This window comes from Barbus barbus (genome assembly GCF_936440315.1).
Source record: "Barbus barbus genome assembly, chromosome: 23".
NCBI classification, from domain to species: domain Eukaryota; kingdom Metazoa; phylum Chordata; class Actinopteri; order Cypriniformes; family Cyprinidae; genus Barbus; species Barbus barbus.
The window spans coordinates 452,590-474,405 of NC_136751.1; the positions used below are offsets into that span (position 1 = coordinate 452,590).

The 21,816-nt window shown below is 38.2% G+C and overlaps 1 protein-coding gene across 1 annotated transcript; it reads left to right on the forward strand.

Moving 5' to 3' along the window:
* Positions 1–5,846: 5,846 nt before the first annotated feature.
* Positions 5,847–21,707, forward strand: LOC306843346 (src substrate cortactin-like). The gene is made up of 16 exons (XM_079374775.1): positions 5,847–5,906; positions 6,006–6,210; positions 6,850–6,936; positions 7,241–7,314; positions 9,982–10,111; positions 11,361–11,471; positions 11,547–11,601; positions 11,681–11,791; positions 13,246–13,356; positions 13,533–13,643; positions 15,772–15,827; positions 16,638–16,707; positions 16,789–16,937; positions 18,860–19,001; positions 19,174–19,242; positions 20,690–21,707. The coding sequence occupies exons 3-16, from the start codon at positions 6,850–6,852 to the stop codon at positions 20,824–20,826; spliced, it is 1,413 nt and encodes a 470-aa protein (XP_079230901.1). The 5' UTR covers positions 5,847–5,906; positions 6,006–6,210; the 3' UTR covers positions 20,827–21,707.
* Positions 21,708–21,816: the final 109 nt, after the last annotated feature.

Below are 21,816 nucleotides of genomic sequence, written 5' to 3' on the forward strand. Positions count from 1 at the left end.
CACTTCCAATTTACCTGAACATGATCTGTGAAAGACAACTTTTTTTAGGTTTAGCTGCGAGTCAAGTTTAGATACAACATGAAACGCAATTTTATCTTGCTCATCATAACCCAGATCTGTATGTATGTTGGCTATTCTCTCCAGTTCCTGGTCGGGACATTGAGGGTTTAAAAAATGAGCTAGGCGAATACTGAAACACATATTGTCTGCTATATTTTTGGGGATAAATAGATCCATCTTATTTTTTCGGATGATCTCATTGTGGGCTAGGTCGCTTAACTTTCTACGCCCACCGTCTTGTTTGTTTCACGCTACTGACACACATTGACTGTAAAGCAATCGTAACCCACATCTGCATTGCTTTGAACCGCTCGTTCAGGTTGCTCAACAAACACACTAATGTCGTGATTATCATCAGGTGTTAGAACTGCGTTGATGTCTGCGGGGAGACTCTCGCCTTGCAGAGACACATTCATAAATCCATCTTCGCCTGAAATCAATCTGGAAAATTCTACAATCTCATTCAAAATATCCTGCAAAAAAGATATTATACACTGCATAGTCATCAGTTGCGATTCCACGAAAACTTTCTAAACTGTTAAATCTCAGTTTTGGGACGATTGTAAAATCACCAACGTGTCCACCTTCTCTTATCAGTCTATCTATACAGTCCTGGCTGAGACCCATCTCTGGAGCCGACGGTTCATAACCTGACACGTCATCATTAGATGGACCAATCTGTTCATCAGCATTTATAGACATACCAACCATTCATGCTGCTCATCTGTAAGTTCACGTAAGCTTTCGTTCATGTTAACCGAATCAGCGTGTAACGTCTGTAACTGATTATTAATCAGACCATTATTTAGAAAATCGTGTCTAGGCCTGAATGATCTCTGATCATCTTCTGACCCACGGTCATGTACATCATCTTTTACCGCTCATTTAGAAATTTTATTTTTAAAGATCAGAAATACAACATTTTTTCAACATTAGAGATGAAGGTGTGCCCCATGAAAACAGCACCACGGCTCACAATGAGACATAACCAGATATAATAATAACAAACATGTACAGTATAAATTCACAAATCAGCGTTTCGCTCCACGAGTACACTTGAATCAGAAACAATCATCAATAAGGTACAATTCAGCACGTATATGAAATACCAATAACATGAATAAAACAAAAATAAATCGGTGTCAATAACAAACAGTAATAACTGCATGAAAAATCCAATGTCAATAACAAACAATAATGTAAGGAATAAAAAAAATCAACAATTCAATACATTGAACATTGGTCTCCTCGTCATCATACATCATCGTACAACTCTGATAACATTAATTGAATTAAGATTAAAGTTCTCCCATTAATGACGAAGCGTTTACTGTAAGCCTCTGCTCCTGCTCTTCCTCACCTGATCTACTCAGAACCTGTCCGGTCTTTATTACATATCCTGGCGTGGAGATGTAGCAGGTGTTGATTATCATTTGAGTTTTTGTTCTAATTCACTCAAAATCCTTATGTTTTCTGTTGGTAATTAATATATATGTGAGAAAAGAAAATAAAAAAAATTATTTTATTTCTTTATGAGTTCTGTGCGCGCTTCAAAAATCATGTTTTTTCATTGTGCATTCCAATGAATCTCAATCAAACTGCAGCTGGGTTATTTTTACTAAAGAAAATACAGCTAACACAATAAAACCATGATAACATCATAAAAAAAACATGATTTTTGAAAATGAAAAAAAAACAAAAAACAAAGTTATCTGTTTTTGCAAATGAACTCTTCATATTTTCTAATCATATGATGTAATCAACAATTAAAATATAATATATTTACAGGAAATTCAAACCTGTACTCTACATACAATTATGCATATTGCCGTTATTGTATAAGAGAACAAAATGTTTTCATTAAATTGGAATTCTGACAAAAAAAAGGCTGAAATTATGACATAAAAATTCATGAGTATGACATCAAAGTAGAAATCATGAGGTAACAACTCATAATTATGAGATTAAAGTCGTTTATTTAATGAAATTATGACATGGAATGTTGAAATTTTGACAAAAAGTTTATGAATTATGAAATAAAATGTCAGAAGATAAAGTCAAAATTATGAAAAGTCGTAATTATGACATACAATTATGGCTTTTATGTCATAACGACTTTGTAATGTCATAATTTAGCCTTTTTTGACAATTTCAAGAACTTATCTTAATCTTATATATTTAAATATTTTATGTCATAATTATGATTTACTATTTTTCTGATGTGGTGTAAATGTGCAGATCTGCTTTGCATCAAACTCCTGGGGCCTCATTTATGAAGTGATTTGATGTTAGAGTGTGCGTACGCTTAAATCCACGCCAGCGCTCATGTTTATGAAGAAGTTGTTAGAAAATGTAAGCTGTTCTTGCAGCTCGCTGTTCTACATTATGATGATATTTTATATGTTAATGGCATTAATTAGAGTCGTTTACAAGCAGAGAGCTGAAACCATTCAGTTGCGTGCAAGATCATTTGCGATTCATAGATTTTTTTTTTTTTTTTTAAACAGTCTGTTTACTGAGATGTAACAAAATATAACAATGTAGTACAACAATATTGTAGTTACATCTGTTCATATGAAAAAAAAAAAAAAGTACAGGTTATTTTAAATAGTCACAGGTTATTCCAGACAGTAATACAATAGGAAGGAGAAGTTGAAAACACAAAACATGCTCAGAAGGCATACACCAAATCAATATTCAACAATGGTTTATTTACATAAATCTATGAAAAGGGAAGGGGGGGGGGGGGGGGGGGGTGTCAAATGTCACGTTATCTGGTGTTCTCCGGTCTCATTCAGTACATTACCAAAATCTGAATTTGATATAAAAAGATATGAAGGGTTTCCAAATGTTCTCAAAAGTAGTAAATGTACCTTTTAATATATACGTTATCTTTTCCATTGCTAAAAGTAGCCTTAATACATTTACAGAAAACCTCTCTAAACCCAAATCTTTTAAAGGACCTCAAATAGATACGGCCACTCCACCCTGTCGAAAGCCTGAGCTTCCCGAGCTTGTCAATGATTCGCTCAGCAGTCCGGACTACCCTCCGTAGTCTTCTGAGGTCAGATTTGGTAGCTGAGCTGAACCAGACAGTTATTGAAGTGCAGAGGATGGATTCAATGATGGCAGAGTAGAACTGTTTCAGTAAGTCCTGTGGCAGGTTGAACTTCCTCAGCTGGTGAAGAAAGTACAACCTCTGCTGGGCCTTCCTGACAATGGAGTCAATGTGAATATCCCACTTCAGGTCCTGAGATGGTGGTGCCCAGGAATCTGAATGACTCCACTGCAGTCACAGTGCTGTTCATGATGGTGAGTGGGGGGAGAGCAGGGGGGTTTCTCCTGAAGTCCACAATCATCTCCACAGTTTTGAGCGTGTTGAGCTCCAGGTTGTTGAGACTGCACCAGACAGCCAGCTCCTTAACCTCCTGTCTGTAAGCAGACTCGTCACCGTCCTGGATGAGGCCGATCAGTGTGGTGTCGTCTTCAAACTTCAGGAGCTTGACAGAGGGGTCTTTAGATGTGCAGTCGTTGGTGTAGAGGGAGAAGAGCAGTGGGGAGAGAACGCAGCCCTGAGGAGCTCCAGTGCTGATGGTTCGAGTGCTGGATGTGAATTTACCAAGCTTTACTAACTGCTGTCTGTCTGTCAGGAAGCTGTTGATCCACTGGCAGACGGAGGTGAGGACGGAGAGCGGAGTTACTTTATTTTGAAGGGTTTCCGTGATGATGGTGTTAAAAGCGGAGCTGAAGTCCACAAACAGGATCCTCACATAAGTCCCTGGTCTGTCCAGATGCTGCAGGATGAAGTGCAGTCCCATGTTGACTGCATCATCCACAGACCTGTTTGCTCTGTAGGCAAACTGCAGGGGGTCCAGTAAGGGTCCAGTGATGTCCTTCAGATGAGCCAGAACCAGTCTTTCAAATAATTTCATGGCTACAGACGTTAGGGCCACAGGTCTGTAGTCATTAAGTCCAGTAATGTTGTGTTTCTTTGGGACGGGGATGATGGTGGAGCGTTTGAAGCATGAGGGGACTTCACACAGCTCCAGTGATCTGTTGAAGATCTGTGTGAAGATGGGGGCCAGCTGATCAGCACAGGAGAGAGGGGTTGCTGGAGTGAATGTTTGTGTGGAGAGGTGTTCAGGGTGTGGGGTGAGTTTTCAAACCTGCAATAAAACTCGTTCAAATCGTCTGCTAGTTGTTCAAAGTGGTGTCTTGCAACTGGTGATATCTTTCATTCCTTTCCACACTGAAGCCGGATCACTGGAAGAGAATTTGTTCCTGAGCTTGTCAGAATAATTCCTCTTTGCCACTCTGATCTCCTTTTCCAGTGTGTATTTGGCCTGTTTGTACAAGACTTTATCCCCCTTTCTGTGAGCATCTTCTTTGGCCTGACGGAGCTGTCTGAGTTTGGCAGTGAACCATGGTTTGTCGTTGTTGTAGATTAGATGAGTCCTGTTAGGAATGCACATATCCTCACAGAAACTGATATAAGATGTTACAGTCTCTGTGAGCTCGTCCAGATCGGTGGCAGCGGCTTCAAAAACAGACCAATCAGTGAGAGAGAAACAGGCTTGTAGATCCCGCTCTGTTTCGTTAGTCCATCTTTTAACAGATCTTAATACAGGTTTTGCAGATTTAAGTTTCTGCCTGTAGGATGGAATAAGATGAACCAAACAGTGATCAGAGAGTCCTAAAGCTGCTCGTGGAACCGAGTGATATGCGTCCTTTATGGCTGTGTAACAGTGATCCAGTTTATTACTGTCTCTGGTGGGGCATGTAACATGCTGTCTGTATTTTGTCAGTTCACGGGAGAGATTTGCTTTATTAAAGTCCCCGAGAATGATTAAAACAGAGTCCGGGTGTTGTTGCTCACTCTCTGTGATCAGATCAGTGAGTTTCTGTAAAGCTGTGCTCACGTGCGCTTGCGGTGGAATGTAGACACTCACGAGAATGAACGAGCAGAACTCCCGCGGCGAATAGAACGGCTTGCAGGAGCGTTTGACCAGAGCTACGGCTCCGCCAACTACAATGTCCAGCAAAACATCAGAAAAATCAATCCGGTAGAAGATTGTGTGGTGTGTCTGCCGAATGTTCAGCTGGTCATTCCTGGTAAAACTGATCGTGTTTGAAAAACAAAAACAGTACAAACACTGGAGAGCAACGCACAGTAGGTGCCATCAGCGGCGCCGTCTCTATGAATGGGTGCTGAGTTCTTCTTATCGTTGGTGTTTGAGAACGGATTTATTCTCACATGTTCTTCATACAGAATATCATTATTTTGTAGCAGACATTTTTGCTTGTTTTCTAAAAAAAAAAAAAAAAAAATTTAAAGCAAGACTTAATAGCTTAACTAATTTTACTTGTCCAGTAAATGCATCTTGATTCAAGAATGTTTAGATATTTATACTAGAAAACCAGACAAAATACTAAATAAAAAAAATAAATTGCAGCGCAAGTAAATTCTTTTGTAGGCCTAAACTATTTTTGTACTATTTTACTGAAGCTTTTTTCTTTTTCACAAGGTGATATATAAACAATATATGTTAATTTGTAATAAAGTTAGTCTCGCACAGCCACAGAAACTATTTTATATTCGCTTTGAAAAATAAAACCAGAAAATAGTGACTCGCACATTGAAACTAATTAGGTTTACACAGTTAAGAGGGGCATAGCAACGGCTTTGTTTAGGGTTCGGGTTTGTTTAAGAGAACTTATGGATGAAATGTAACTAATTGTAACAGTAATGACGGAGAGAGAGATGAAAGCGGCTCAGGAGGCCGGGCGTACTATTATGTGAGAGGGGGAACTGCGTCACGCTGCTGGCAGGACACCAGATTTCTCAGGTATGCTAGGACTATCTTAGCCCGACCTTGAATCAGATCATCATTTTTTCTGAGCTCAAATAAAATGATAATAAATAATAACAATAATGTCACTAACAGTAAACCCACGGTGTCCCTGCCGCTGGAAAACATGCAGCGCTCCCCCCGCTCCCGGCTCAGGTGGTGCCGTCGGGTCTGGAGCAGGAAGTGGGAAGCGGAAGACTGCGGCCAGGAACGACTCTTCTCTTCATAACTATTCATATATTCTCTATTAGCGTTATTCACTGAAAGAACACGTGCGTTAAGGAGAGCATCGAAGTACACCGTAAGTGTAAAGGCGTGATTTAACACGTTTTAACGGGCGGTTCAGAGGCGAGAACTCACGAAGAAGACGAGTCCTTATTTCTCATCAAAACGCATTTATTCCGCTTTATTTCTGCTCGTTTGTTTACATTAGTGTCAGATTTAACCGGTCTGTTCAAAACACTTCATCTTGTTCGTCGGCGTGTACACACACACACACACAAGGAGAAACACACACACACACTCTCACACACACACACAGGAAGAAACACACACTCTCACACACACATACAGGGAGAAACAAACACACACACACACACACATACAGGAACACACACATACACACTCTCACACACATACAGGGAGAAACACACGTACAGGAACACACACACACACACACACGTTCATTCACATATTGCATTAATTAACAGTAATTGAGTAGTAAAGATATTTGATGATTAATGTTAACTAGGTCCCACCGATGTGTTTGTTTGGTGTCCTACATGGGCGTCTTCCAGAGCGAGTTCACTATAGAACTGACACTAGATAGTGATTGAGTGACTCTGGGACGACATGGCAGCAAACTAACAGAGATGTGTGTCTGAGATGATGTAACGAGTGTTGTGTGTCTGAGATGATGTAACGAGTGTTGTGTTGTCAGATGTGGAAGGCAGCTGCAGGTCAGTCCGTCTCTGTGTCAGTGGAGGATGATGGAGGAGATGATTGGGAAACTGACCCGGACTTTGAGGTTACAAACACTCTCTTATCTTCTGTGCATCACTTCTCAAGCTCATTCATGCATTAACAGTTTTATCACTGGATGTAGATGAAAATGCATGCAGTGAAACATTATTATTAATTAATATATATATATATATATATATATATATATATTTTTTTTTTTTAAGATGCAAACTGTTAACTAATCACAGTCTATTCAATTTAGTGTGTCTAGTGAATATTTGCACCTACCTCTTTATGCAAATTCATGCATATTTCAACATTTGTGTTTTCTTATCCTCGTTCCTGTGGTTTTTTCCACCAAATGCCAGAATGATGTATCAGAGAAGGAGCAGCGCTGGGGTGCCAAGACCGTGGCCGGCTCTGGCCATCAGGAACACATCAAGTTAGTCCGCTTCCATCTTATCAACTATTTAAAGAAGAAAAAACCTTTATAAACAATATGTCTTCTTATCAATTTAGCACATGCTTGCAGGCTAAAATATACATTTATTTCAAATAAGCAAAGAAAAAGAAAATATTATTTTGAATAAATGCTGTTTTTTTTGTTTTTTTTAAACATTTTATCCAAAGAATCCTGAAAAAAGTATCTCTGGTTCCAAAAATAAATACAGTGGGTACGGAAAGTATTCAGACCCCCTTAAATTTTTCACTCTGTTATATTGCAGCCATTTGCTAAAATCATTTAAGTTCTTTTTTTTCCTCATTAATAATAATAATATTATTTAATAATATATAATATTTATTTAATAATAAACACACAGCACCTCATATTGACAGAAAAACACAGAATGTTGACATTTTTGCAGATTTATTAAAAAAGAAAAACTGAAATATCACATGGTCCTAAGTATTCAGACCCTGTGCTCAGTATTTAGTAGAAGCACCCTTTTGATCTAATACAGCCATGAGTCTTTTTGGGAAAGATGCATCAAGTTTTTCACACCTGGATTTGGGGATCCTCTGCCATTCCTCCTTGCAGATCCTCTCCAGTTCTGTCAGGTTGGATGGTAAACGTTGGTGGACAGCCATTTTTAGGTCTTTCCAGAGATGCTCAATTGGGTTTAAGTCAGGGCTCTGGCTGGGCCGTTCAAGAACAGTCACAGAGTTGTTGTGAAGCCACTCCTTCGTTATTTTAGCTGTGTGCTTAGGGTCATTGTCTTGTTGGAAGGTAAACCTTCGGCCCAGTCTGAGGTCCTGAGCACTCTGGAGAAGGTTTTCGTCCAGGATATCCCTGTACTTGGCCGCATTCATCTTTCCCTCGATTGCAACCAGTCGTCCTGTCCCTGCAGCTGAAAAACACCCCCACAGCATGATGCTGCCACCACCATGCTTCACTGTTGGGACTGTATTGGACAGGTGATGAGCAGTGCCTGGTTTTCTCCACACATACCGCTTAGAATTAAGGCCAAAAAGTTCTATCTTGGTCTCATCAAACCAGAGAATCTTATTTCTCACCATCTTGTGGTCCTTCAGGTGTTTTTTTGTGTCTTGCGCTGAGAAGAGGCTTCTGTCGGGCCACTCTGCCATAAAGCCCCGACTGGTGGAGGGCTGCAGTGATGGTTGACTTTCTACAACTTTCTCCCATCTCCCGACTGCATCTCTGGAGCTCAGCCACAGTGATCTTTGGGTTCTTCTTTACCTCTCTCACCAAGGCTCTTCTCCCCCGATAGCTCAGTTTGGGCAGTTTTCAGCTCTAGGAAGGGTTCTGGTCGTCCCAAACGTCATCCATTTAAGGATTATGGAGGCCACTGTGCTCTTAGGAACCTTAAGTGCAGCAGAAATGTTTTTGTAACCTTGGCCAGATCTGTGCCTTGCCACAATTCTGTCTCTGAGCTCTTCAGGCAGTTCCTTTGACCTCATGATTCTCATTTGCTCTGACATGCCCTGTGAGCTGTAAGGTCTTATATAGACAGGTGTGTGGCTTTCCTAATCAAGTCCAGTCAGTATAATCAAACACAGCTGGACTCAAATGAAGGTGTAGAACCATCTCAAGGATGATCAGAAGAAATGGACAGCACCTGAGTTAAATATATGAGTGTCACAGCAAAGGATCTGAATACTTATGACCATGTGATATTTCAGTTTTTCTTTTTTAATAAATCTCCAAAAATGTCAACAATTCTGTGTTTTTCTGTCAATATGGGGTGCTGTGTGTACATTAACGAGGAAAAAAATGAACTTAATTGATTTTAGCAAATGGCTGCAATATAACAAAGAGTGAAAAATTGAAGGGAGTCTGAATACTTTCCGTACCCACTGTATACATATATATATAAGCAGCACAACTGTTTCCAACAATAAAACGGCTTAGAATGATTTCTGAAGAATCGTGTGTCACTGAAGACTTGATGAATTATATTTTTAAAGTACATTAAAAAAGCTATTTTAAATCAAACATGTTTCACAATATTAGTTTTTTTCTGTATTTTTAATCAAATAAATGCAGTCTTGATGATCGTACAGATCCAAAACTTTTGAATGGCAGCGTGTATATAAAATACTTCTGAAAGTTAAGGGACTAATAAAATAATATAGGAGTTTAATCATTTAATTGATATTAGACCAGTGACTGGTTGCATAAACTGCCTAGACTAGTCTTACAAGGTTTTTTTCTTTAGAACTGGTCACTATTCATTTTTTCAGTCAGTTACATAAAAAGTAGATTGGTGTAATCTGAATTGAAAAATAAGATTTATAGTCCCGGTTTCATAGAGAGGCCTAAGCCAGGATTAGGCCAAAGTTCAATAAGGACATTAAAGTCATTTTTATAAACATGCCTTCGAAAAAAAACATTACTGGTGTTCATCATAAGACAAAACAAAGGCTCTGACATGTTTTAAGATCAGTCAGTGCAAGTTTATTCAGTTGAAACAGCTCAGATTTACATTTTAGTCTAGGACTAGGCTTAAGCCTTGTCTGTGAAACCGGAGACTAGCTCTTAAAACAGCGTCTTAGAATAGAGGCTAGGTTTATATAACTGGCCCCAGCTTTCTTCATGAACATGGTAATGATGGTTTACCGAATCTAATTTCCTCCGTGTGTTTCTCAGTATTCATAAGCTGCGTGAGAGGGTGTCGTCTGAACACAGTGATCTGAAGCAGAAGGAGCTGGAGCACATGCCCCAAGCGTCTCACGGTTATGGAGGAAAGTTTGGATTGCAGCAGGATCGCATGGATAAGGCAAGAGGCTTCGCTCTTATGATTCACTTCTCTGAAGCCGTCGCTCACTTTTACAGTGACGTGTTTGTTCAAAGTGCCTGCTTTACCATCTGCTGGGAGATGTACATTTCTTTCTTTTTTTCCCAGATACTCCCTGAGTTTCTGACAGGTTATGTTATGTGCTAAATATTCATATTCATATCTGTTTTAGTTTCTGTCTGCTGGTGATGTTAAAAATCCTGGTACATCGCTGCCAAGTCTGTACCAAAATGATTGGAAAGTTATTAGTAAATTTCTTCTGTCCGGTAGACGTCGTGGTGCTAATGAAGCCCATCAGTGTTCATGTCAAAGCATTATCAGACTGAAATGTGGTGAAAATCAGCCAAAGTTTAAAGAAGTTGTGCAAAACTGTTAATGAAACATTTGACTATCTGTTGATTGACTTGAGATCATTTAAAACACTTGGTTCAGTTCACCCAGAATGAGAAAAGAGTTCAGGAAAATAAAGAACCATGTTTCTAAAAGCTTTTAACTTTGCCAAATTTGAGCAATTCGTTGCATAAAAGATTAGCAACAAGATTTCTTCAAAAACAATTCTTACCCCATGCGTTAAATTAAAGTTGGCTGATCCATTTTCTTTAGAGGCCTCTATACTATTAGAGATTATGATTAAACCACAATATATGTGTCCCTGCAGCACAAAAGCAGTCATGAGTAACACAGGTATATCTGTAGCAATAGACAACAATACACTGTATGGATCAAAATTATACATTTCTCTTTTATGACAAAAATCATTAGGATATTAAGATCATGTTCCATGAAGATATTTAGTGAATTTCCTACCGTAAATATATCAAAACTTCATTTTTGATTAGTAATATGCATTGCTAAGAACTTCATTTGAACAACTTTAAAGGAGATTTTCTCAATATTTAGATTTTTTTGCACCCTCAGATTCCAGATTTTCAGATAGTTGCATCTCAGCCAAATATTGTCCTATCATAACAAACCATACATCAATGGAGAGATTATTTATTCAGCTTTGTATAGATGATATATAGATCTCAGTTTTGAAAAATGAACTCCTATTATTGTGACGCTTATGGTTGTGTGGTCCATGGTCACATATATCAATTAGATCTTCGATAGATTTGTATTTTTTTTTTGCATGAAAATCCATAGATGTATATGATGTAGATATTACAGTGGAGACCACATCTTTCATTTTATGAATTTATTAATCCGAATTGAAGTGTTTTATTTGCAGTCTGCCGTGGGACACGAGTATCAGAGCAGGCTGTCCAAACATTGCTCCCAGACGGACACCTCCAAGGGCTTCGGAGGTAAATTCGGCGTGGAAGCTGACCGTGTTGACCAGGTAAGTCTTCAGATCTTCAGTGGACGGTTGAGTGTTTCTGTGGTCATGTTCACATGATGTGGTGTTTTCCTGCAGTCTGCCATGGGCTTTGAGTATGCCGGAAAAACTGAAAAACACGCCTCGCAGAAAGGTGCCTCTCTCTTTCTGTGTTTAAGAGTCACTAAGATTCCAGTGTTCATTGTGTGATGCGGTAAGAGGTGTTGTTTCAGACTACGCCACCGGGTTCGGGGGCCGCTACGGCGTGCAGGCGGATCGCGTGGACCGGAGTGCTGTTGGCTTTGATTATCAGGGGAAAACGGAGAAGCACGAGTCACAGAAAGGTGCGTTCCTGCTTCCCTGGCCTCACAGACATCTCTGGGCATTAGGGGTGTGCAATATTGAAAAAAAAAACCGCAATATTTTTGGGGATTTTTTTCGATAACGATATTTTGCCGAGTGTGTTATTGTGCTGATATCTGACCACCGTAGACAGCTGCAGTTTTAGATATTCTTCATATTCTGTGTGGTCAGTTCACATCAGTGAACAGAAATTAATCTCTTCATATAAATTTAAATTGATTTTTACCTTTAATACCTTGTTACATTTAATCAGTCAATTAGAATAAGACATTTAGGCTGTTACCAAACAAATGAAATCAGTCTCAACAAAATGAATCAAGTTGCATCTGAAGTGGCATTTATGATATTTTAAACAAAAACATTAAAAACTGATATTTGAAAGTATTTTATAAATGAAAAGATACTTTAAATGTGAAATTAAAACCGCCAGAAGGTGGCAGTGAGTCATTGTGACTGAACCGAATCATTTAAAGGGTTGATTCATTCAGGAAGGAAGCAGCAGCGTCATGTTGCTCAGAGACCTGAAACAGTGCTGTGGCTGTGTTTGGCAAAATAGAGCAAAAACAGGCAATATGGTGTCGGAAACATAAGTCTCTTCATATTAACTTGTTTATTGAACTTGTATAATATCAATATCACATTTGTAATCAGGCTTTATGGTCCAGGGTCACATATGTAGTATATATAATAGTATATAGTAAGTAATTGTTATATTGGATATTAGTGGTGATAGAAGCACATTTTTTACATTTGAGCCCCAGCTCCTGAGAAAGTCTCTGCACATGCCTGTAGAGATTGGATTGATTTTAATAACTTTTAATGCACTTCAAATATGCAGCAAGCACTAGGAAAATACAAGTATCGGATCAGGACTCGGAATCGGCAGACACTATATTCCAGGGGTCACCAACCTTTTTGTGAGTGAGGTAGGGCTGCACGATTAATCGGAAAAATATCACGATCTCGATTCCTACATAAATGCGATCTCATTTCTAAATGATGGCGATTCACTTCCGTGTATTTCCCTGCATTCAGATCATGCTGCATTCACGCGTTATTGGTCACATTACTGTTTTCTCACAAGCATTTTCAATTTTTTTATCAATCCAGAAAAATATTTCCAGAAATTTATAAAAATAGGCTATCACAATTTTTTTCCATGTCATACAATATTAATCATGATATTAATTTACCATTAATGGGGAAGGAAATGCTTTCCAGGTTTGTTAGACCTTGACAATGAAGGTAAACATCACTTTGTTCACAATTAAATTCCACAGAGGACCTACTTTTTAATTTAGGGCCCCAGTAAATACATTTCATTTTTCCCTAAATGATGTGTTTTCCTTTTGATGCGGGCACCACGTTGGTGACCCCTGCTCTATTTAGTGACTCGAATCAGGACATTAAACCTTTCAACCTCTTAAATCTGCAGATTACGCCAAAGGCTTTGGTGGCAAGTTTGGAGTGGAGACGGATAAAGTGGACAAGAGCGCTGTGGGCTTCGAGTACCAGGGCAAGACTGAGAAACACGAGTCTCAGAAAGGTTTGTCTCACACATCATTTCATGCCTCACTGTTTGACTTCAGTTTAACAGATAATGCTACATATCATTCTAATAATCATTCTCTTCATGGATGTCAGATTGTTTTGTTTTCGAGTCATAGTTACTGTCACAGTCAGACGGTGACTCTGTCCTGTGGTTTTTCTGGTTTGTGTAAGACTATGTCAAGGGCTTCGGAGGGAAGTTTGGCGTTCAGACGGACCGTCAGGATAAGTCTGCGGTGGGATGGGACCATCAGGAGAAGCTGCAGCTGCACGAGTCACAGAAAGGTAAGAGACACCACACTCTAAGGCTTGTATTCATACCTTAATTATGTCTAATGATATGAACTAGACATAAGCATCTGTAGGACTTTCGCTTGCAGCTATATTTATAATAATAATTTCCACTTTGGGCAGTGAATTTGCTCCCAAACAAAGTCTGACTGAAAGCTATTTTTTTAAGATGTCAACTTCAAATTTGGAACACGACTTGTTCAGATTTCCGAGTTTGTTTTTCTTGCAGTATTACAGTAAAACATGTTTTGAAAAATAAATATTTCACAACTTTAAAAAAAAAAAAAAATTCAGTGTCATTAAACTTTTTTTCACTTCATCAATAATCTGCCAAGAGTGTTTGGATTTGGAGATATATATACAAATAATATTTTGACCGCTATGTGAACAACATCACCAGAGGGTTAATTTAATGTTTTGACAATATCGATATTATAGGGAATAGACTTCTTGTACAAAAATAATGTAGTTTGTGAATTTCTTGTGAATTTTTCATGCATCGATGCAATGTATTCTGGTTAAACCCTCTAAACCCCTTGAAGTTATGCCTCCTAAACTCTGAATCAAATTCATGTCTACAGTAACAAAATACTATAAGGCTGCTCCACAACCTTGTTCAGATCAAGTACAACATGATATTTACTACTGTATTTCTTTGAAAAATACCAGGCCTGCCAACCTGTACACATTTTGCATAGTAGGGATGCATTTAGACCTCAAAGCGTGCTTGTATGACTCTAGCGTAAATGAGAAACGGCAGCATCTAGCCTGGAGAAAGTCACAAGAAGAAGTGTTCAGTCAATCACAGCGCTGTGCTTATTCCCCTGAATATCACGCAGGATGATTGACACATGCATAAAGTCTGTGAGGAGTCAAAGAAAATGAGATGACATCCATTCCTTTTGAGCTGTTGACTTAACAAAAAAAAGCCAAACAAATCAAGTGCAGCTGTGTTTTTTCACACATGACCACAGTGAAACGCTCCTCCTGTAGCCAGAATATTCCTTTCTCAGCTTCCTCTTCCTCTCAGCCATTTCCTTCAGAGACTTCTTCAGCATTGTTATTCCCATGAATCCTCTCCACAGGCCATGCGTTTGAACTCCTTCCTCTCTTCTCCCATGGGATAGTTAGCTCATTCTGAGGACTTTCAAAACTGCTTTTCACCTTAACACTGTGTTTGGCCTTTAAGCGTTTGTGCCGATGTCAGATGGCCGAGGTCGACTGCTGTAGCCCAATAACTGAATCAGTGCTCTTCCTCTGAGGAGCAGCGTGGCGTTTGTTCACTGTGAAATTAACATATGTGACCCTGGACCACAACATTGAGATGTCTACATCATCTGAAGCTGAATAAATAATCTTTCCATTGATGTATGGTTTGTTATGATAGGACAATATTTGTCTGAGATACAACTATTTGAAAATCTGGAATCTGAGGGAGCAAAAAAATCTAAATATTGAGAAAATCTCCTTTAAAGTTGTTCAAATGAAGTTCTTAGCAATGCATATTACTAATCAAAAATGAAGTTTTGATATATTTACGGTAGGAAATTTACAAAATATCTTCATGGAACATAATCTTTACTTAATATCCTAATGAAGAGAAATGAATAATTTTGACCCAAACAATGTATTGTTGGCTATTGCTACAAGCGACTTGAGGCTGTGTGCTCCAGGGTCACGTATGCCATTCTGACTGGAGCGATTCACAGAAGTACCCTCACTGCTCAGGTTCAGCTTTGTTGTTAATTCATTACAATCTTAAATCAATAAGTTTTTCTGTGCAAGCTCAAAAGAGGGATGATGACAGACTGTTCATGATGTTCCAAACCTGAGTGCATGTTAAGGGAATATTTCCCCCAGAAGTGATCATTCAGTCATTATTTTCTCACATTCATCTCATTCAAACCTGTATGACTGACTTCTGTGGAACACAAAAGATATTTTGAAGGATTTTGGTAATTAAATAGTTTTGACTTGCATTGTTTAGACCCCATAAAAACAAAACAAAACACACACTTCTCAAAATGTGTCTGTTCCACACGAAATATTCCTTTAACATGCACCCGACATGCATATGCAAGAAATCCTAATTTTAACAGTTCATTTTCCTCCGTTATTCTAGATTATGCCAAAGGATTTGGAGGGAAGTATGGTGTGCAGAAAGACCGAATGGACAAGGTACATTGATCAAATCATTACAATTAACACACAGATGATCAGAGCTGGGTCGATTACTTACAAACTGTAATCCGTTGCGGATTCAAAATTCATGACAGAAATTGTAGTCAGTAACGTAATCATTACATGTTTTAGGCAATATAATCAGACTACGTTTAGATTACTTATGACCTAAATGGTAAATTAAAACACAACCATAACCAACATCAAAGAGCCATGAACATGCAAATGTCATACTTTATTATTAAAATATGTATTTTAAAATCTCAGGGGCACTTCAGATAAAAATATAGGTGAAAGAGGATCAGATTTTTTTGTGTGTGTGTGCATTTAATGCAAGTTCTTCCAAAGCAATAAATGAGTGAAGATTGAAATCAAAATTAATGTTCATCAGTAGTTGATGCGATGTTGAAACACTTTTCTTTTGTAAATCCAGTGGCCTCCTGAGTAACTGGACAACTTTCTGTGTATAAAAGCAGTAGGCTATTTAAGAAAGGAACATTTAAAAGATTGAAAAGAGGAATTAGGCAGAATAAATGACTGCTATTGTGTAAATAATATGTAATCATGTAATCCATAAAGTAACTGCAGTCTGATTGCGAGTATATTAAAATGTAATGTCATCTAATTACAGCTACGTAATGTTTGTAATCTGTGTATGTAATCCAGATTAGATGTGATCAGCTGCTACCCAGCTCTGCAGACGAGACATTCCTGTTCATATTCTAATGTTTTATATGCAATCAGAAGAATGTGTGTTCACTCTCTGATTGAGAGTGACAGGAGTGTGATCCCTGCTCTTGTCTTCAGAGCGCCGGCACGTTTGAGGAGGTGGAGAAGCCGAGCGCGGCGTATCAGAAGACCCGTCCTGTGGAAGCAGGTCAGGATAAACGCTCACGCTATAATAAATCAGTCACGGTTTGTAGAGGTCTGGAATGAAGACGTGCTGTGCTGTGTTTAGCTGGCAGCGGCGCTGGAAGTATTAAGGCTCGCTTTGAGAACATTGCGAAGCAGAAGGAGGAGGAGGACCGGAAGAGAGCAGAAGAGGAGCGCACTAGACGACAGGCCAAGGAGAAGCAGGAGCAGGAGGAGGCGCGCAGGAAGCAGCAGGTGTGTTTCTGTCCTGCTCCTCCGTCAGCACATGTCTGTCTGTTTAATAAGAAACAATATCATATTACGAGTGTGGGTATCGTTTGAATTTGATCAATTCTGATTCTTCTTATCGATTCCCAGTTTCGATTTCAATGTGGTTAAAAAAATGATAGTCAAACATATTTATTGTCTATTTTTGCAAAACATTGAATTGCTGCTGAATACCATGAACAAAGTCTGCCGGCTGCATACAAACTGGACTCGATGAAGAGCTGTTTGTGTGCAGAATAGAGCCGCACCATTCTGGATAAATTGAGACTTTTTAAAAAAAATGTATGTAGGTTGTAGTTCTCTCACAAAGAAAAACTAAATTAGACAATTAAACAAAATCTCATGGAAATTATGAATAGAATGATTCATCCAGAAGTGAAACAAGTAAATACTGAGTGAATCTCTTGAATGATTCAAAGACAAATACATCTTTAACAGCCTCTTTTTGCTCCTAAAAATAAAAGATGCGCACACAGGAATTGATAGGTGCAATTAAAATGTTAATTTCACAACAAGTATCTGATTCCTGATCTTAAGTAATATCCAACCCTAAACACTACTCTGATATTAGATGAATTTGGCCTGAAATAAATCACATCTGTTTTCTGAAGTCTGTCCCACTCCACCCAAATAAAGAGAAGAAGGTGTGCCTGAAACGCTCCTGTGTGCCATTAACATCTTCAATTTGAGTGTGACCGTAAACATGATTTCAATACTCTAGTAATTTGTTGTTTGTTGTATTCATTATTTGTCACAATTGTACCTGCATCATCCTTTATTTTTTATTTTTAATATCTAGTCTAGTTTTAAATGAATCACAGACGGTTGTCATTCACTGTATTGCGTCAACAGACAGATATATTGCATTAATAGACGTAGTGTTTTAAAATGTATTTTTATGAGTATTTTCTGTGGATGTAGTGATGAGACTGGACTAGTGTTTAATGCAGAGCAGTCCAGAATAAACCTCTCAGAAGCGCTGCACTGGTTTGAGAAGCTTGTATTAATTCCCGGCTCTTCCCGACCGTTGATTTAACCATCTGCTCTTCTAATCTAGTAGAAGTAGTTTCTTTGGAGTTCAAATTTTACAAAGCGATTCAGCAATTCATCTTAAATGAATTTGTTTTGTGTGTGTTGATGATGATTAACAATAGATGAGCTTTCTCGATTGCTTTGATGATCATTATCATCCCTACTCCACTTCCTGACTTGTTTCATACGGTGCTCAAAAGTCTAATCAAGCCTTTTTTATTTGCTTTTTAAAATGGTTTTTAATAGGGTTTTTTACTTTTTTTTATTAATAGTATTAGTTTATTTATGTGTGTGTATACGTGCTGTCAAATAATTAATTGCATCCAAAATAAGCTTTTATTTACATGTGTACTGTGTATATTTATGTATATATAAATACACGCACATAGTGTATATTTTTTATTTATTATAAATATATTTAATATATAAATACAAATGTTCTTATATACATGCATGGGTGTGTATTTATATATACATAATAAATATACACAGTTGATGTTTATTTATTCCAAGTACTGATTTAATTTTATGGTTTTAGTTGATGATAATTGTCTGCTAGTCACGTACGCACACAATTTGTAAAGGCCATGAAATTAAATGTTATGAAATGGTAGCATCTGGCGTCTTGTAAAGTGATTATTAATACATTTTGAACACCCCCGCACTAATGCTTTTAACAAACGTGAGCTTGTCGTGATGTATTACGACCCCACGCGAGGTGTCCGCGGTGCATGAATGGCTCCGAATGTGTGAGTGAACACCAGCACGAGCAGAATAATGTGTTTGAGCGGAGACTGCTGTGAGATCATCGTGATGATGATGATGATGGTGATGATGGTCTGTGTGGTGTTGGTCAGGTGGAGCCTGTCACCGAGGCGGTGGAGAACGGTGCAAACGTGTACGAGGTGGAGCCGGTCTCAGCAGAACCCACATATGAAGAACCGGTCCAGGAAGACCTGTACCAGAACCCTGAGCCGGACGAGCAGTACCAGACCTCAGGTGCGCTTCCTGACACATTACCTTAAATTAACAATCTAAATAATGAGCATGTTCAATACACAAATTGTTGCCTTTTGTAGCAGTAATAATTCCAAACCGTTATTTCTTGAGTTAATTATTGATCTACTGGCAGGTGTGTTCTCACAGAGCTTCGCTGATGTGTGTGTTTCAGGAGCTCAGTCGTATGAGTTTGGAGAGGATCTTGGTGTGACTGCCGTGGCTCTGTACGACTATCAGGCTGGTGAGTGAACCATCAGAGGAGTTTGACTTTACAAACTCTGGCTTAGAAGATCATAGGATTGCACTTAAACATTCAGTGTTTACGCCGTGTGTGACTCCTAAAATAGATCTTTCCTGATATACCAAAATAATAATAATACTTTAAAGGAAAACGTCAAGTAAATCGGTACAGACCATTTAGATTGTATTTACATCTATCTCTGAATCTGCTTTAAAAAAAAAGTTTGATTTGCTGTAAGAAGTGTTATTGTTTTTATTATTGAAGCTTGAAGTGTTTGCCAAGGGATACAAACACAAAAAGGTAATCGTGACTTTTTCTCTCACAATTCTGACTACTTTTCTTGCTGTTCTGAGAGAAAGAGTCGTGATTACCAGATCTACAGTCAAAGCAAACATTATTCAGACACCAGATATAATTTTGGATATTGTTTTTAACGAGCGGGTGCAGGACACTAGAGTTCATTTATATAAGTGAGGATAGCAAAATAAAGTGAACTGAGACATATTCTACCCAAAAATATTTCATACAGTGGACAACCAGACACTTTGAGCTGATCATGTTTTGCTGAAGTGTTTTTCTTTAATTGTTAATGTGATCTTTTTACACACAGTCTGAACTAAATGAAGCACTGCTTGGTGATTGGTTGAGCTAAACTAGTTTTATCTAATTGTGTTCTTAAATTTAACATCTGACAGCTATTCAGCCCAATTCATTACAAACCTTTCTATCAAAGTTATCTGACATGATCAAGATCAGTTTGTTCTGACGCAGTTTAGCTCTGAGCTCTTCTCATATTTAATCACCATTTTCTAAACTATAGCAATAAACCGTGATATAATGGAGAAATGTTGAAGGTGTCTGAATGATGTTTGGCTTGACTGTACTCACAGAATTGCAAGATAAAAAGTCAAAATTATGAATGTTAAATTTTTTACTCTGGCGTAAACAAAAAAGTCAGAATTGTGAAGTTTATAACTTGTGCAAACTAAAAAAGATACCAATTTTTTTAAAAAAGATACAAACTAAAAAAAAAAGTCAATTGTGATAAAGTAATTTAATTAGAATTGTTTTATTATTCCGTGGCTGAATAAGCTTCTATAGTGTACTCTATTAAAAAATAAAGAAATACACTTTTTTTTTTTTTTTTTTAGTATGTAAAACAATAATACTGTATTGTATGGATGCCGTTTCCGCCACTGAATAAAAAATAAGACAATTGAGAGAATATTTCACAATTCTGAGAAGAATTGCTAGATATAAACTCAGTTGCAAGAAAAAGTCAGAATTGCGAGATTAAAACCCCCCTCAAAAATGACTTTTTATTTTTTATTCAGTGGCAGAAACGGGCTTCCATAGTATTGCTCTTTCACATGTAGTTTTGTTTCATTGCATCAAACATGTTTCCTACAAGAAGCGAGTCATATAACGTGCCTCTGTTTCTCACCAGCGGGTGAAGATGAGATCTCCTTCGATCCGGACGACATTATAACCAACATCGAGATGATCGACGAGGGCTGGTGGAGGGGCGTGTGTCGGGGCTCGTACGGACTCTTCCCAGCCAATTACGTAGAAGTTCGACAATAGACTCTTTCCACAGCGGACGTCATGCTTCCAGTCATTATCAGCCCTGCTTTCTCTTCTTTCGCTCCCTCAGCTCAACTCTCATTCCCGTTTCACGTCAGTAGGTGCGTGCGCTTTACTGGATCCAACTGCCATTAGAGATTTCATCACACTTCTGAGAGAGTTTATTCACTCACACACACACATATATACATCAGTGTGTGAAATAAGAGACCAAAGATCTGAGATCTTCTGGCATGTTTTAGAGGAATAATGTCATTTGTCGTGCACTCGAGCGGCTTTGACTCTGAAATGAACTAAAAGTGTGAAGTTTGAATAGAGAGCAACTGAGTTGATTAGTTTGAAAATATGAATGATCTTAATCAATGAAGGCCAAAATATAATGTAATACACCACTGCTAGAATTCTGCATCACGTCTGTGTACAAGATGAGCAGACATTCCATCGCAGTGTTTAAAACCATTTATAAAATCTCTTTGGTATTTGAAGGGTTGTGTATTAACATCTGATTTTAATGTCGTATGTGTCGTGAACTGTATGTCTGTCTGATTTGCATCGTCTCTTGTGCTTCTGTCGATTCTGTCGAGTTCTAGAAAGGCTCTGGATGTGCTGACAGATTGATGTCAATCTTTCTGTGAGTGCATGCCATTTCTGTTTGTGATGCTGAATTATATCGAGTCATATCTGTGTTAAATGACAATCCACACAGGTGCAGTGGAGTTAATGCTGTTTAATGGCTTAGCAGCAGCTAATTACATATTCTGTGTTCTGCAATTTTAGTTAAGTAACTTTTTCGAACAAATTATCTGTTCTCATCTATACTGGCTCTCTTTACAAGGAGATTTTATAAGAAATATCATTTAAGAATAAAAAAATTAAACTAGAATTGTTAGTGTTTTTCACAGTCCGTTATGCAGCCATATGTCAGCTGTATTTCTCTTGTAGTAGTTTTCATTGAGTGCATGTTTGTAAGACGCATGGACGCACAGGAAC